A 17,233-nucleotide genomic window follows, 5' to 3' on the forward strand; every position below is an offset into this window, starting at 1 on the left:
GATCGTATCTATTTCTTTGTATATTAGGCATTTCTATTGATAAGGATACAGACAGGTCTACATTTTCCCTCAGCTTTCGATAGCAGAACTTTAGCATTCCATGAAAGATCTCTCACATATTGAATGTTTTAGTTATTTGTTAAATTGTAGGACTGAAGTTTAAGTTACTGCAAATGTCTTTATTCTTATCAATGACATCACCCTCGTATGTAGCTGTGGTCTCATAGGGATACCGTTCCCTTCTGACAGCTCACATTCCTTGAGTGGTAAAAGAACAGATTTGTTCAAGTTCACTCTCAAACCAGACACAGACTTCATCACTACATCTACTGTATATGCGTTGATCACCTCATGTCTGATAGTTAAGAATGTTGAATGTTAGTGTTAATTAGTGTTTTCTGCCCGTTGGGATCATCTAAATTCATTACTGGTCATTTTACCTTGAAATTGATCTTCTTCAACATGTACAGCCATAATGTGTGAAACAAGAATAGATAAGAGGGGGCTAAGAAGACAACCTTGTATTATCCTACAACAAATTTCAAATCTATAGTCGTACCGTGTGCTAACTTAACTGAGCTGTGGTATTCTTTATACAATATTTGGAGCGCTTAAAACTGAAATTGGTGGCTTATTGTGTCAAATGCTTTATAAACATTTGACACAATACAAACATTTGACACAAATAAAAATTTATAATATCATCCAGTCCTAATTTGAACCTTTAAGCAAAGACCAATTCAAATATCTTGGCATCGATAGTTAACAGACTAACTGGTCTCCAATCCTCAATATGAATCATCTTTTTTTGGTTTAGAGCTTTAATCTGACCTTGTTGATCATTCCCAGGAGATGTATTATCTTTAAGAGACTCGATACATTTCCATACCTCTGTTAAAGAAATGTTCTGGTTGCAAACAAATTTAAAACTGTGATAAATGCCTTTCATGTTCTTTTCTAAGAAACATATCAATATTGCCTTTGTTTTCAGAATCGGTAGCATACAACTTGTGATCTACATATTACAACATGTCTTTTTCAACATTGCTTTGCAGTGGGAAGATAGCTCATAGTTTCTCTTTTTTAAATAACAAAAATCTTCAGTGCATTTTTCACCTTGTTCTAACCACTTCCTCCTTGACGTGACACCTCTGGCCTTCTCCTCGTAGATTATGTCCGATTCAAGAGGTAACGATGATCTCAGTTCTTCTCCAGATGAGCTTACTTAGTTTTATTGTTTTTGTAATAATTTGAGATTCTCTTTCTTTCTTTGTTTATTTATTGGGTGGCATCTTTTGAATGCATTACCTTTTAATAGTGTTTTATATAATTTCCAGTAATCCTTATTTATGACTAATCAATCATGTTAACTTGTATTATTAACAGCCTAAAACTTAGGTTATATTAGCACTGCTTCTTCAGTCGATCAGTTATATTTTCAATTATATTAAATTATATTATAATTAAACAATTATAAAAACAAAGATTATATAGCAGAATCTAGCACTGATCCTACCTTGTTTTCAATTTCAGAGGCGGCCAACCACAAGTCTGATTGCTGACATTTGTTTTTATTACTCCAAGTATATATTCAATATGTCTCCAGATATCAATGAGGTCCACCCTATAAACATTTACTAATTCATATACTCTATCCATGTTTTCATCATCACAGTTTGAAAGTCTCCTCCTCATAAAACCTTGGATGAGGGGAATGTCAATAACAGCTGATTCATTTGTCTCGCTATTGTTGAAAATATTATTACATTGTTTTTTTTATAATTGGAAGCATATATATGAACTGAGATTGGTTAATATCTATAAGGAGGATTATCCATCTATTATTTGTATCCGTTATGTGAAAGATAATATTTCCTTTAAACCAGCATCATTCTTTGGACGTTACGTGCGCGCGGAATACGCCGCACTTCCGGGTCTGTCCGTGCGGAGGAGAGGCGTCGTTGAGGGCGCAGCATCCACAGATACAAAGAATACGGCGACGATGGCCGATCTATCTCTGTACCTCACTAACGTCAGTGTGTCCATAGGACAGAGCATGGACGTGGAGCAGGTCGGTACACAGCTCTCTCCTTTACTGCCAACACTTTGTCTCGTGTGTTTACTGCTGTGATGTCGTCCAGTGCCTGTAGCGCATTGTAGTCAGCTGTGTGCCATGTCCGTCTGCTTCTCGTGATATTACGCTAGAAATAGATATGTTTCTATTTGTCATTAAGTCATCCTAGGCCTTCAACATAGTCGTCATCCCACCTTGAAGCAGAATTGACCACCGACTCCCTTTATTAAATATTCCCATAATAACATACACTGTCCTCATGTCTGCTGCTGATGTCCAGACTCCGGCTCCAGGCTTTGAGAGTGTGGAGCTGGGGGAGCTGGACAAGAGAGAGGAGCAGCAGAGGGAGAAGGTTCCCCGCAGGATCATCCATTTCTCCAGCGGGGAGACCATGGAGGAGTACAGCACCGACGAGGAGGAGGAGGGGGACAGGGAGCCGGAGAGGAAAGACCTGCTGTCCTCCCCGGCCGATGCAGCGAAGGTGAGGAACGCTGGAGGGACGGGGAATTCATGTGTGTGGGGGGGCACAAGGAGCTAAATGAGGACAAGGGGAATGATGGAGGAAGCACGTGTGTGTGTGAGTGTGTGAGCATGAATCTATCCTTCACAAAGTTAAAAGTGTCCTCTTGACTGTACGTTGTTGTGTTGCAGTCTAAGTTGACCTGGGGTCCATACTTCTGGTTTCACATGTGGAGAGCTGCCACGTCCACCATCTCAGGTTTGTTCACATCATGACGTAAAGCCTGACGGTGTAGATCACCATGGTAACTATGCTGCACCTGCACCGAGGCAGGTTAACGTGAGAGGATCACATCACAACTTGTGGAATTCAGGTGGAATTGTGACCGATCAGCTCACTGTTAGATTGAGTCATCAAGTCACGAAAAGCTATAGAGGTATTTTTTATTAGTCAGCAGAATCATTCTGCCGACCATAATGATTATATGACAGAATCTTTTTTACACAACGGTTCGTCCACATCGCTTTTAAAGCAGGGCTTCTAACAAACAGAGAAATTGTAGTTTACCTCATCAACAGTCTAATGAATGGTAATTGCACACACTGCCAATTAGCTCAGTATATTATTATTATTAATTATTTAACTATTAATACATTTCAGTCAAATAAACCTTTTTGATCTCTGCTCCTGTCTGCGTTTGCAGCAGGAAGAGCCTTACTTTACTTTAAAGAGTTTTTAAGTCACTTATTGACATTAGTGTATTCGTCATTATGTATATAAACAAAAAATGCAAAATGAATAGATCCCTTGATTTAATTGAAAAATGACACCGTATTTAAAGGGACAATCCGCCACCTTTTATGTGGATGTCCGATCGGTACAGAAGGTACATTTCCTAGTACGTGCTATATTGACTGATCCTCTTATTATGTATTATTTTCCAGCCTGTGACTACCTGGGGGAGAGGATGGCCTCCGCCTTTGGGATAACATCAGCCAAATATCAGTACGCTATTGATGAATACTACAGGGTGAAGAAGGAGGTATGTTGCCCAGAGGTTCTGGAGTTATGAATCCACGCTGTTCTGATTTTGTTCCCCGGCTGATGTGAGGCTTTCTGCTGTCTGTGTGTCAGAGGGAGGAAGAGAAAGAGGAAGACCGCCTGTCAGAAGAAGCGGAGCGATCCTTTGACCAGCTGCCGTCTCAGGAAGATGAAGACGAGCCAATCACCGTGACAGACCGGCCAGAGGCGGCCGGCGCTCAGCCTGATGTGGCCTATCAGATCGAAAATGAAAATCGGGCGTGTTCGAGCACCATCACAGTCCCTGCTATCGTCACCGCAACCTAACTGACCCTAGAAATGGACATTTGCGCTCCTATGTCTGTCTGTCCGTTAAAGAAGGAACACTGTCTTGTTTCACCAAGCACCGTTTGGTTTGTGTACGACACAGCTGTAGATGGGCAGTGCTGCTGTATTGTGGTTGTTTGGCAAGGACAGTAGTGGTGGAGTGAGTGTCCTTATGCAACAGTGTAGCAACTAAGTACCGGCTGGATAATGGAGCAATATGATCTTTGAATTTATTGAGTTGTGTGTGTGTGTGTGTGTGTGTGTGTGTGTGTGTGTGTGTGTGTGTGTGTGTGTGTGTGTGTGTGTGTGTGTGTGTTATGAAAAACATATATTATGTTCCAATTTATCTGCCAATGCATAGATTTGTTCACATTGTGACAGTTTTCTATTTTGGTTAGTTGTTACATTATTCAGTGAACAGCTGCTGTGGAGTGAAGGTTCCATGTTGCTCCCCTGTGCCTCCGATCGACCTTACACTGTGCCTAAATCATCAATACAGCCCAGTCAGTGACAGATCTGGACAAAGCATACTTGGAACATAATTGGAAATGACCCCGGCCATTTGAAGATGTCAAATAGCCGTTTTTCAAATAGTTGGTGCATGTACAACAGCTGTTTTGTCCAAATCTGATCTACCTGGTGCATTCCTGATACACCTGGCTGCACCAAAGAGCTGGCCCTTTTGACTCTCCCTCACATGTTGATTTGCCCTCTGTGTTTTTGTATTAATGCATATTAAAGCTTGTATTGCACTCAATGTCTGTGTGAAAGCACTGAGCAGATTTAGCCTTGGTTAGCAAATCATCTGTGGACCACCAGACAGACATGTTGTTAAAAAAGATAACAATGAAAGCGGGTCTAGGTGTTCAGTGTTGCTCTCATCATCAGCCTTATCAACTATGGACATAAGAATAGGGGGTGTGCTATGTAAGCCTTTGGTAATGGCAGAGAGCATTGTTACACTAAGTCTGTATAAATACATGCAAACTTACATTTTTAACTGTTTTTAGTAACATTTTTTATATTTATGTATTTATTTTACTACTTAATTTAAGCATATTTTCTATTGATTTGGTAATTGACACTGTCATGAACTGTTAATAAAAATCATCGTTATTGTCTTACTTTTATATTCTTTGTCATAATATTACTTTAAAGCTGTGCTGTGAAATATACGGCCTGAGGGTCTGAACCGGCCCGGTCGGGTTTTCCAAGGAAATATAATATTCGCCGTCACAATCAGAGTCATCATGGCAGAAAAAAATACAAGACAATTGAGAACAGAGAATGTAAATGAATTGTGAGAAGATTTGAGGAATCAGCAGTCTGTTTTCAGTCGTAGCCTCTGATCTCTATCAGAGAGACATTTCAGGCTGTTCATCTATTTCGTAAATGGATTGCTTGGATTGGGGGTTTCAGAATGTACCTGTGCTCCTTCACACTAAAAGAAAAGTTCTTTGGCCACTTTATAAAACATCTTTCAAAGCCCAACACTCTTCCTGGGGGATTAGCCCCCTTCTTCATGTTCTAGAAGTATTTTCTTTATAATTTCCAGTGTAGAGTCACTTCAGCCACTTAGTTACTCTTCAGTTCAATTTGACTGAACAGGTCCAAATAGGAAATCTTTGTTATTTTCCATAGTTAATATTGGCAGTTCTGCTGTCTTGTCTGCCCGTTGACAGACTCGTAGTGGTGCTACAGTGTGCGTGATGTGAGGCGTTGTCTTTGTCACTGGGAACAAAGAGCCTGTGTTGTTCTGAACGCAGACTGCTATGAGGTCAGTCACCCCGTCCACTCGCTGCACAGTGTGTCCTTTCTCAGGTTTCTGTGGTCCTGAACGACCTCCTTGGCAGTCATGCCCCTCACTGCTACTGACATAAAGAACAGTCAAACACGCCCTGCTCACAATCTGGAGAAAACACCAGTAATAGCTGGAAGGTTTGATAGTTGAATCTATATTAGAACCACTAAGACATTGGCATGATCATAAACTGCTGTTACATCACAGTGAATAGGTTTGTCATACAGCATCACTGTTCACTATTGTGTTTTCTATTATTACATTATAGGTTGTGTAAACGAGCAAGAAAAATGGCTGTTGGCTTTTAAAAGTACTTGAAAAAAGTTGTTTGAATTGAGAAAAAAGATTGAAATTGTCATTACATTGCAGATTCTTTCCGCCGTTTTCAAGGAGTAGTTTGACATTTTGGGAGATTCGCTTATTATTTTTCTTCCTAAGAGTCAGGTGAGAAGATTGAAAGAACTCTTATGCTGTTTTCTCACTCCGAGCCACACAGCAACTTTCTACAAGTCATTTTCAATGGAAGCCGCTGACCTGAAGCTCCAAATTGACCCCCTGCTGTGTGACAGGCGTGACACACTACAAATCAAAAAGTTGAGCTGGTTTCACCTTTTTTTTAGCGCTCCAATGACGCGCTGAAACCTCAACCATGTTTTTGTTTCACCCTGCTCTGTTCCATCTAATCAAATGCCGTCAGTTCCCAGTGCTACTTCACCACATAACTACGTCAACGAGCAACACTTAACAGCAACTCGCTGACAGTGTAGCTGGCCACACTTTTATCACTCGTACTATGGACATAGCATTACTGTATGTGTGTACAGTCAATTTGACGCTACAGCCAGAAGCTGATTAGCTTAGCTTAAAAACAGCTAACCTTGCTATATCAGAAAGTCCACCTACCAGCTTCTACCAAAGCTTACTAATTAATATATATTAATTAATATATATCTCGTTTGTTTAATTTCTACATAAAAAGACGTTTCCAGTCTTTATGCTAGCTAAATGGTAAATGGACTGCTCTTGCATAGCGCTTTTCTAGTCATTCTAACCACTCAAAGTGCTTTCACACTTTCACGCTTTTCACACTTGTCGTCATTCACCCATTCACTCACTGATGGAGGAAGACTATCACGTTCACACACCGTAGGCACAGCTACAAGAGAAACTTTAGGGTTAAGTGTCTTGCTCAAGGAGACATCGACATGCGACCAGCAGAACTGGGGATTGAACCGCCGATCCTCTGATTGGAGGATGACCCTGCTCTCCACTTAGCCACAATCACCATAAACGGGCTCTAGCTAAATATTTAGTGTAGGCTAGACATGAGATCAATAATCTCATCTAACTCTCTGCAAGAAAGCAAAGAAAAAAAGTTGAATTAGTTCTTTGAAGAAATAGGACAAGAAAGCAGTGCCTGTTGGTGGATGATCCTCCATTCGGTGGCTGCTGTCATGTTGCACCACGTCATGTTGGTGTTACCATGAAGAGACAGATCATCTCTAATACTCACATAGTGAAGTCCATGCCAGGCAGCACAAGGCAGGCACACACAACACCCAGACTGACAGCCTGAATTAAACACTGCTGATAATTCATCATGCTGATACACATAATCTGAGTTACGTATACATATTTATGTTTGTAGTTGCTCAGTATCAATTGAGATGAACCTCAAGGAGAGGCAAAGTCAGTGTTGACATACTGTGATAAAAAAAGACTCGTTGGACCCTTTGATATGATTTATGTATCGACTTTTGGGTGGATTATGTACATACTTTAATCTTCAGATGGATTTGTTTGTTTCTCATTGCATAAATTGCAGACTTCATCAGATGTATACAAGGTGTCAGTTATTTGATTTTGTTAGGTTGACCTGAACACTGTTTCGGGCAAGCAAGTTTTTAAACACAAATACACTGTAAAAAACGAACCATTTTTTGCACTGCGGCTGTTCACAAGTCTAATGGCGACTGGATGATCATTTATTTTAGATCTAGAGAAGAACTGTCGCACTAGTCCACAAATTCTTGCCGTAGGGCTCCATGATTAATGTCAATGTGGTGATTTATAAATTTACAACGATAGTCATTTGCATACAAGATTAGAAAAATAATAATAATAAGGGACAAAAAGTTGAGAGCTGTAATAATCCTGTCGGCCGCTGATGTCTGTGTGGATCCACTCATTCAGAACCAGAGAGGATCAAGTAGTCCTGCGAACAGATTTAGATGTAAATGAATTGGTGGTTGCAGGTATTTAACCTAAAAAAAGGTATATACAAGAGTTAGTGAGAGTGAGTGACAGTATTGGTGAGAATAAGTCATAGGCCTTTCAAATCATGTTTTCATGGCGAGGTCTAAGTGCGTCTCAGCAAAAAAGCCACGAAAATGTTTGTTATAGAACATTTGACAGCCGCTGTCAGGATTACATCACGGTGTGAGCTGGGTCAAAACTAAGGAAAGACTGGAGGCCAACACGAATCACCTCAGAGTAGTAGACTAAAGTTACACATCAAAAACATCTTCTTGCTTGTTGTTGGATGCCAGAATCAATATAACATACTGAGATTCTGGGCCCTAGTGAGCTACAATACACGCAAAGTGTTTCAGAGATGGAGAGATTGAGAGAAATGTTGCTAATAGCCGAATATGCGTTGTGATGAAGAATACACATTGTGACCAGTCCAGACGCACTAACCAAATGACACCTGGGTGTTACTTCAGGCCCCCTACTGTGCCACTATGTGTCCTTCCTGCAGGTCTGAATGTGAACGCCCCCCTTCCTGCCCTTTGTCATAACCTCTCCCTTACCTCTGTTCCCTAGTATTACATACCGTCTGAACACTGCTCTCGCTCCCTGTATAAAATGCTTCTTCTTCATTTGTTCTGGGTCAACCTACCGGCTCAGATCTGCTCTGTGTCGGTGAGGTCACCAGTTTGCCGGCATACTATAATAAACTCACAACACCACAGCAACTTCTGAACTGGACTTGAATGATTTCTTCAACATGTTGTAAATCACATCACGTGATGCGACTCAGCCAATCAAATCTGTGTATTCCGACAAGTTTTCCCGACTCAAGTGAGAATTACACACACAGGAGAGAAGGGGCGAGAAACCGAATAGTTGGAGAATAATTACGTGTCAGAGAAGTTTTTTCACATGAAGTTCTCCAAAAACAGAAATGTGGTCAGCGAGACCAGAGAGACCAGAGTCTTTAACCAAGAATGAACGCCTCTTCTAGGTTAATTCTTCACACGTCAGTTTAAAATAAGTGTGTCTCACATGTTCAGAGACCGTGATGATCATTAAAAGCGGTAATGTGAAGCGTCACTACGAGACAAAGAATAACTGTATTGTAAATAACTGAGCAAACGTACCCACTCACATCTGAAATGAAGGCACAGAAAAATAAACGATATAAGAGTTATCAGAATCGTAACACATGAATTTACTAACCAACAATGATGTTAACAGAAAGAATAGAGCTGAAACAAGTGGTTTAATATCCACGGATAAAGTCCCTGAACACACATTTATCTTATTAGAAAATGAGAATAACATGATATCGTGTTTTTTTTTGGGTGGCATCACTTCACACCTGAATGAACTGAATTTAAAGCTGAAGGGCAATTCAGTGAAAGTACTTTTTCTTCAATTAAGTACTTCCTTTTAAGATGCACATTTTTCAAAAGCTTTCTGTTATGTAATTTATTCTTTAATCCAGCCTTTATTTTACTAGCAACAAGAGAAGAACTCATTCAACAGAGTGTCAAATATGTAGGTTTAATAATTTACAACAGCAGAAGGGCTGGAAGCATTGTTCACTTTGAATCAGCAGATAAAGGAAAGTTGAATCGCTTCTAGTGAGAGACCTGTGCCCCAAATGCACCCATATAGTTCCTACGCATTGGTGTCCACAGTGATACACCGCTGGTCAGTTAAGAAGAGACGTTAACAGGAAAAACGATATGTGCCTAGTTAGTCCACTAGAGGGTAGCACTGGCTTTAACAGGAGAGACTCACTGGGTTACTATGGGCCAGTAACACCACTCAACTTCAGACAATGTAGCAAATGTTAAAGAAAGTATGATTTAAGGAAAAATTGTGCTGAAAATGGAATTCATGAAAACAAATATATATATATATATATATATATTATGTATATTATAAATATATACATAGAATCAATATAATTGGAAGTGGGAAAATAAAGCACATAATGTCAGAGAATCCTGATAAAATAGTTTAAAAAAATGATAGATGGAAAACATTATATATACATTAAAATTAAATTCTTGTTGTTTTTTCTGCTTAACTTCTAAATCTGATGATTGAAATCAGTGGCTGAGTGTCTGTCATTGGTCTCTATAACCAGCAGTGCTGCAGCAGAGAGGAAACTGACTTTGTCCATTTGAGCAGCTTCCTTCTGGAAGACATGAGACACGCAGCAGTCAGCAATCAGTGATTAAGAGGGAAAATCCAGAGTACAGAATTCACAATGCCATTCCTTGTGACTTAGTGTTCACTGGTGCAGCCATGAGTATGTGTCTGCTTGCTCAGATGGCCGTCCGCACACAAGCTTACGTGTCCGCGTGTGTGTGAAAGGGGTCCGTCCCAAACCCTTCTGTGCCAGTCCCCCGCCTGCGTGTCCACGTGCCGGCCTCGAGCTGTCTGCTTCTTCAAACATACCTGACATTTTTTGTGGGCACTGAGTGGTGGGGGTGGGGACAGTAGCTGCTTGGTGTTCTGTGGAGACCGGTTTAGTTTTCACAACAGATTCGCTTCACGTCTAACCACATGCCCTAAAATATACTACACCACACCTGACTGCCATGTGTGCTGATACATCTCTGTGATTAATGGAGTGCACATGCCAGTTAGTCACTGGCAAACTACTTACACAAATACTTTATATAAGTACAGTTGTGGATGGAAGACGCCCTGCAGAACAGAGTCTAGTACCTGGTTTCCTTGTGCAACAAAAATACCCAGGTAGGTTACTGGTTACACCTCTACAATCTTATTTCCTCCAGATGCAGCTGCTCCTCAGTGGTGAAAGAGAGTTGCATGTAAATGGAAACAGAGATGGAGGTGAGGGGCTAAAGAGGGACAGTGAGACATATAGAAAGACAGAAGGAGGGAGGATGATGAGAACAGCAGCAGCCCCTTTGATGTGGGCCTCAGCGGGGCCCTGTGTGTCTCAGACGAGGCAGGCCTGTTGAGGGAAGGGGATTTCCAGCACTGCTTGGTCTCCTGTCTCACCCCCTTAGCTTTTGCTTCCTCCGTGGGCTGCAGCTTAAAAACACAGAGAGCCCGTTTAACCCCAGGACGAAGACTCTATAGGGCTAACTGTCACTCCGCAGGCATTATCATTTTAGCAATAAGACACTGTTTTATTACCACATCCCTTTGGGGGTAGAGAAGGAGTAGAATATGTCAGATGTTAGTTTATGGTTTGCTTTGCTGTGGACCACCGAGAGCCTTTTCATTTGGTTTGTATGCTCAGTGATGCTAGTGTGATATTTTCAGAGTTGTGATTATGCTCACATCAGTTTGCAAGCCACACAGTATCAACATAATGTAAACCCTCCATCCCATAGTTTTATTCTCCCACATTTATTTTGACATGCATATGTGCATGCTTATGTTCTCTGTCACATTGCTGCAGAGCTCCTCTGCATTTCGTCTCACACTTGCAGTTCATGCTACGCTCACTCACTCAGTCTGTCTGCATGCACACACCCAAACGCAGAAACATGCACTTGACTGTCAAAGAAGTACTTTACACACACACACACACACACGCACACAAACTGGGTTGTGGAAAGTCCCTGGCACTAGCTGCCTCCTAGCTCAGCTGCAAGTCTTCTGCTACAGGTGGCTAGGACAATGCTAAGACAATGCTAAGACAGTATGACCTGTGAACCTATACATCACCGATGCTGCACCAGCCGCACATGTATTGATTGACCTGCTGTTTGTTTGAAAAAAATAAAAAGCAAAATAAAAAGCTGAATGAAATGAAGGTGGAAAGGAGGGGTTCCAGGGCTTGACTAATACTAGTCACCAGCTAAATCTGGCTGGCAGGCCTCAAATTCATAAATGTACTATAGAAGGTTTTCAAAGTGTATCAAAAGAAAACACTTGATGAAGGTGTAGTTTTTTAATGCTCTAGAAAACTGTTGTCTCACCTCATAAAAATTGATTTTAAATTGTGTCAGGCCCACAGCTGGGGTATGTTTTTCCTACATGTATTGAAGTTAAGCATGTGCTTTCTATTCAGAAATGCATGTATCTGCAGAAAATGTTTAAACTGGATGAATTGAATGTATGAGACAGTTCAGTCTACTGATCAATAGAAGCACCTGACGGTATCTCATCCTTATCAGTGTCTTCTCGGTGATCACACACATTATGACTCAAAGCACTCGTGTGTCTTAATCACGATCTTTAACTTCCTGCTCACGTTGGCATAAGTCACGGATGATGGACTTTAGCAGTTTGTGAAAAGTCCCAGTGTGGATATTGTACTGCCTTATATTACTTTCATACTTTTTATATACTTCTTTCAAAGTATCAAAATTCAATTGATTTAAAAGGATGGGGTCAGACGGATGGCCAGGGATGGCATGGGTCATCTTGAATAGGTAGTGGCTTTTTATAGATGGATTACACAAAATTAAGTGAAAAACAACACACAAAATGAGAGCTAAAATGACTAAAACTGAAAATAATTACTACAAAGAGACATAACACAACCAAAGAGATGCTTTCACATGTCTGTGACCAGAGCCAGTTGTCTCATAATCATAGAACCAGGAGTTTAAATTACACTCTTAACACATATTTTACAAATAAAACACAAAGAGTGGAATAAACAAAACATGGCGGTATTGTATATATATATATATATATATATATATATATATATATATGTATGTAGCTTTATGTATATGCATAGTGGTCTTTACAACCTAAATGTCATTCCACGTAGGACAAGAAGCAGTGAGTCAGATTATTTTGAGAAACCTTGACTGGTCTGTGGGTGTTTTGTTTTGCAGGGTGGAGGCCTGATCCCTGCTGCACGATGGCTTACATAACACACATACCGCAGGATTAAACCTAGATTCTTTGGTGATGGATACCTCCATTTTTTTTTTAAGTAAAATAACTGAAGTGAAATATGTTCTTTTCTAATCATGTTACACATGTGCATTTTTAGGGTAAAAAAAAGCAATATATTTGAGAGTATATAAAGTCACACATCCAAGTTTTTTATTTTTCAAAACTAAGGCGAGAAAACAGAAGAATACTGAGGAGGCTGAGCTTTTAATAGAAAATGTGTATCGTGACCCATCCCATCCAGGTAGTTTCGGAGGAGTGGAACGACTCCAAAAGCCCAACAAAAACCGAAGCAGGAAAATAATTCCTCAAACATTTCGATGCTCTTATGAGGAAAGAGCATTATTCATTTTGCTAGCGCCAGCGACCTGAACGCTGTGATTGAAAGATTTAATCGCACGTTGACAACAGAAATGTGGAGGTATATTACAGCTAAATACACACGTTACCTTGAGTTCTTACAGAGAGTGCTTGAGAGCTGCAATAACAGTTACCAAAAATATTAAAATCACTCCTGTGCAGGTGACGTCAGAAAAATACTTCTCAAGTATTTCAAAACACGGTACATGTTCCCTTTGCTGCAAAGTTGAAGATGAATTTCAAGGAGGGAAGAATCTGGTAAGACTATCCACACTGAGAGGAGTGTTTACAGTAAGCAAAGGCATACTTTGTCTATCTCATGTGTACAAACTGAGAGATTACAACATGAACCTATTCACAGGAAGTTTTACCAACCAGATTTACAAAAAAAAGAAGATTGCTAAAGAAAAAGTTCATCAAGTTGAAAAACAATTTGAAAGCACCTAATCAAAGGGGATTTTGGTGAGATGGATAAAATGTCCGGAAAAGTTGAACAGCTGGGTCAGGGCTTGTGACCTACAAAATGTTTAAAACATGAGGTAATCCATTTCATTATGACAAATAAACGGAGAGGGTTTAATGTGACGTTATCCTCCAACGACGGCCGCAATGTTTTTAAAATAATACTAGTCCAAGTTTGGATTTAGCACAACATATTGAACTGGAGGGCCTGAAAGCTGCTGTAATATTTCAGCCGACTTCGAATGGAAAAAAAGCTGATATCCTTGGCACAGCCATTTGACGAAAATTCTGTGGAGGATATTACAAAGACCCGTATTAATTCAGTGGAGAGTTGAGATAGTCACACATTGTTTTAACCCAGCCCACTATCTACCTTTGGCTAACAAACTAAAACATTAAAATTGAGATTAAAACCGCTTCAAATGTTCCTCTGGTTTTTACATATGCGGAGACTATTGTAAAATTGGATTTTCATCTGTGCCTTCCCATTCGTCATAAACAGCAGGCTGGAGGAACAATTTGGGGGATTTCAGGAGCTCCTATGACGTACGGCTGAGGGATTGCTTCCATCTTTTCTGGATTATTTCGCTTCATCTCGCCCCTGATAAAGAAAGGCTTCGCTATTGTAAAACCTCACCTTCAAACAGCAGCCAAACACTTTGCTTCCAACATGCCATGGCCTAACGCTAGCTAGCAGTGGCAAAACACATTTGTTTCTAACTGATGTCATGTTTGATGTTGTGATATTCAAACATAACTGGTCATTGAAATTAGGCTCTTTTTTTTATTCCTATGTTTTTTATTTATGTGAATTCTTTAACACATTTAGATGGCAGTACCTCCGCGGCCCACCAGCTCTCTGAGGCCCAGTGGTTTAGAATAGCTGGTTTATGTAACTGTTGGTCAGAGAAAAACAGTAGTAGAACATCCTCTTCACAACAATGAGTGGACCCTGGTGCTGCAAAGGACACTGAGGTCCAGATGTATACTTACTTCACAGGTACTTACACAATATTCATGTTCCTTTCAGCTTGGTTTTTTGTTTACCAACTCCTGCTGAGGGAAATATCTGTCTCTTTAGCTGCTAAATACTCCACTATGTTCTTTAGCTGGTCTTTAACTGACTCTGTCTGTTGTTTGGTGCTGGGCAGCTAGTGGTTTATCACTCAAAACAACTGCCTGATGAACCTGGAAATAATGCTAATGAGAGCGGTGACACAGTCAAGTTGTTGGCCGAAAAGCAATCACAAACTCTCCATAGAGCTGAGGGGAACGATGGGTCATACTTCACGGGGGTTACGTCACTATACTGTGGCTCAGTGATGGAGCGGGTCGTCCTTCAATCAGAAGATCGGCGATTCGATCCAAGGCTCTGCTAGTCCATGTCGTTAAGTGTCCTTGGGCAAGACACTTAATGAATGTTAGTCCTGATGGGCAGGTGGCACCTTACATGGTAGCCCCTGTCATCAGTGTATGAATGGGTGAATGATGACATGTAGTGTTAAAGACTAGAAAAGCGCTATACAGGTACAGTCCATTTACCATTTTATTTATTAGCAGCCCATTTGTATTATAAAATAAATGATGAGTGCAGTTTTAAACAGTGCAGACAGAAGACATAATGCAAACACCAGGAAGAAGAAACGGGCCAATAAGCCAGACAGATCCCATATGTCCCTATATTTATATATATATATATATATATATATATATATATATATATATATATATATATATATATATAAATAGTGTATGAGCCTCTGGACTGAGCTTCGACTTACGCAGATGGCACAGCACAAAAATCCATCTGAAACTGGAAGACTTTTCATTTCTATAGTTAGACAGTAAGACTAATCCTGAAAGGAGAACATAAACCCTGGTATATATAGTGTAGCTCTCTGTCTGTTTGTACCTGCCAAAGAAAGCAGTCGTCTCGGCTGTCCTGTTTAAAATATCTGTGTTTCAAATAGCATGTGTGTATTTTTTGTATTCAACATGAGCTTTCTTTACTCCGTCCTATGAAAACCCTGGCTGTGTCCAGTCACCTACGACCTGCAAACAGGAGTATCAGAGGTAAAGGTCAAGTAAATGTTGAGTGTGTGAGTCTTCAGGTAGTGGTAATGTCATATCACGGCACGTCAAAGGCACAATGCATAAGCACACACACACACACACACATAGCAGAACATGATTTCATAGAAAGAATGATGCAGGTCCAGCAAGTACAGAGAATATTGTGTCCCAGAGGAGGTCGAGCACTAAGTGCATCTCAGCATAGATCACTGTCATCGTGAACATCTTGTCCCCAAATCTTGAAGTGCTAATACAAGGAAATCTTCCCACTTCCTGGAGGAGAGGAAACTCCCTGTTCTTGTTGCGTTCAGGCCAGCCCAGCAGCAAAACAATAGATATTTTTAGCCCTTTAGTTAGATTTAACCCACTTACCAGCACTGTTTCAATGAAATCATTGTTTTGGAGGCTTTTTAGGCAAGTAGGGGCCTGTCTCTTGCTCGCTGCTTTGATAAACCCACTTGTGGCTGACATCTTTGCATCTTTTTCTTTTGTCATAGCAAGGACATGTGTGGTGAGGTGCGTTCAAAACCCATGATACCAAATGCAGCTTCATGTTAAGTGCTTGTTATGTCTGTGCCTCATACGCAGTACTGTATATTTACAGAAAGACTTGGCTCTTTTATCTTCCTTTTAAATGTTCTCAACACAAAGGATCCCACGCCTTCTGGAGTCGCTACCAGACCGGCTGTTTGTCTGTCTGTGGGGGAAACGGTTCATGACACACAGAGGGAAACATGAGAGGAAGAACAGAGGGAGGCAGTCAAGCGACTCATTGTCCCGAGTTGAGGATTCAGCGGGACAAAATATATGGAGAGTCGCAGAGCGAGAGAGGAATTCCCCCAGTAAGTTCAAACGATTGCAGATGTGCGCCTGGCCGACTGCTACTGCACACATCTGGGCCAGCTTCCCCGCACGCCTCCCCTTCCATCCTCTGAGCCCTCCGTGTCTTGTCTTCATAACACTTCCCTCTGCTCTCCCCTGGAAAAGCAATTAGGTAGAACACATGGCCGGTGTTAACTACTGCTCACCAGGCAGCCAGTTCACCAGCTGCGGCGGGTCCTCAGCAGAGTGTATCATGGGAGGCCTGAAAAGAGCATTATCTTGGCGGCTGGGAGGAAAGATTTGGCGGAGGGAAAGTTTGGGGGATTTCAGAAGGGAGAGATGCGGCCTCTAAGTAACAGTGCTACTGGAGGTCAGCAGTAGTCAAAACTGCACTTTCGACATAAAGTACCGCAGGCTTTACACATTGTTAAAGCTTCATTTTCATTTCCTTAAACTACTCCGAATAAAGCAGCTGTCCACCATGCATGTGCAATTTTACTTTGTAATGCACGATGCCCTTCATGGAGCTAACTCCAAATTAAGATAAAAGAAGTTTTAAGAAGGGGTGTGAATGAGTCAGCATGCATGTCTGAGTGGTGTGTTGCTAAATCTGGAGTACAGCATGTACTCCTGAACAAAGAACCTTCCTAGGTAATGATTCATAATTGATACGAAATAACTCACGAACAAAGAAGAGGTATCTTTG

The 17,233-nt window shown here is 40.8% G+C and overlaps 1 protein-coding gene across 1 annotated transcript; it reads left to right on the forward strand.

Annotated features, from left to right (window-relative positions):
- Positions 1–1,948: 1,948 nt before the first annotated feature.
- Positions 1,949–3,881, forward strand: LOC142942470 (protein FAM177A1-like). The gene is made up of 5 exons (XM_076084804.1): positions 1,949–2,071; positions 2,355–2,555; positions 2,726–2,792; positions 3,479–3,576; positions 3,669–3,881. The coding sequence occupies exons 1-5, from the start codon at positions 2,003–2,005 to the stop codon at positions 3,879–3,881; spliced, it is 648 nt and encodes a 215-aa protein (XP_075940919.1). The 5' UTR covers positions 1,949–2,002.
- Positions 3,882–17,233: the final 13,352 nt, after the last annotated feature.

Source organism: Anarhichas minor, unplaced genomic scaffold (assembly GCF_050575085.1).
Source record: "Anarhichas minor isolate MPS153535 unplaced genomic scaffold, ASM5057508v1 ptg000136l, whole genome shotgun sequence".
Lineage (NCBI taxonomy): Eukaryota > Metazoa > Chordata > Actinopteri > Perciformes > Anarhichadidae > Anarhichas > Anarhichas minor.

Excerpts from the sequence above, each read along its gene's own strand:
- LOC142942470 (XM_076084804.1), top strand. The coding sequence starts at position 2,003 with ATGGCCGATCTATCTCTGTACCTCACTAACGTCAGTGTGTCCATAGGA. Across the intron at positions 2,072-2,354 it reads AGAGCATGGACGTGGAGCAG|ACTCCGGCTCCAGGCTTTGA; the intron begins GTCGGTACACAG and ends GCTGATGTCCAG. Across the intron at positions 2,793-3,478 it reads TGCCACGTCCACCATCTCAG|CCTGTGACTACCTGGGGGAG; the intron begins GTTTGTTCACAT and ends ATTATTTTCCAG.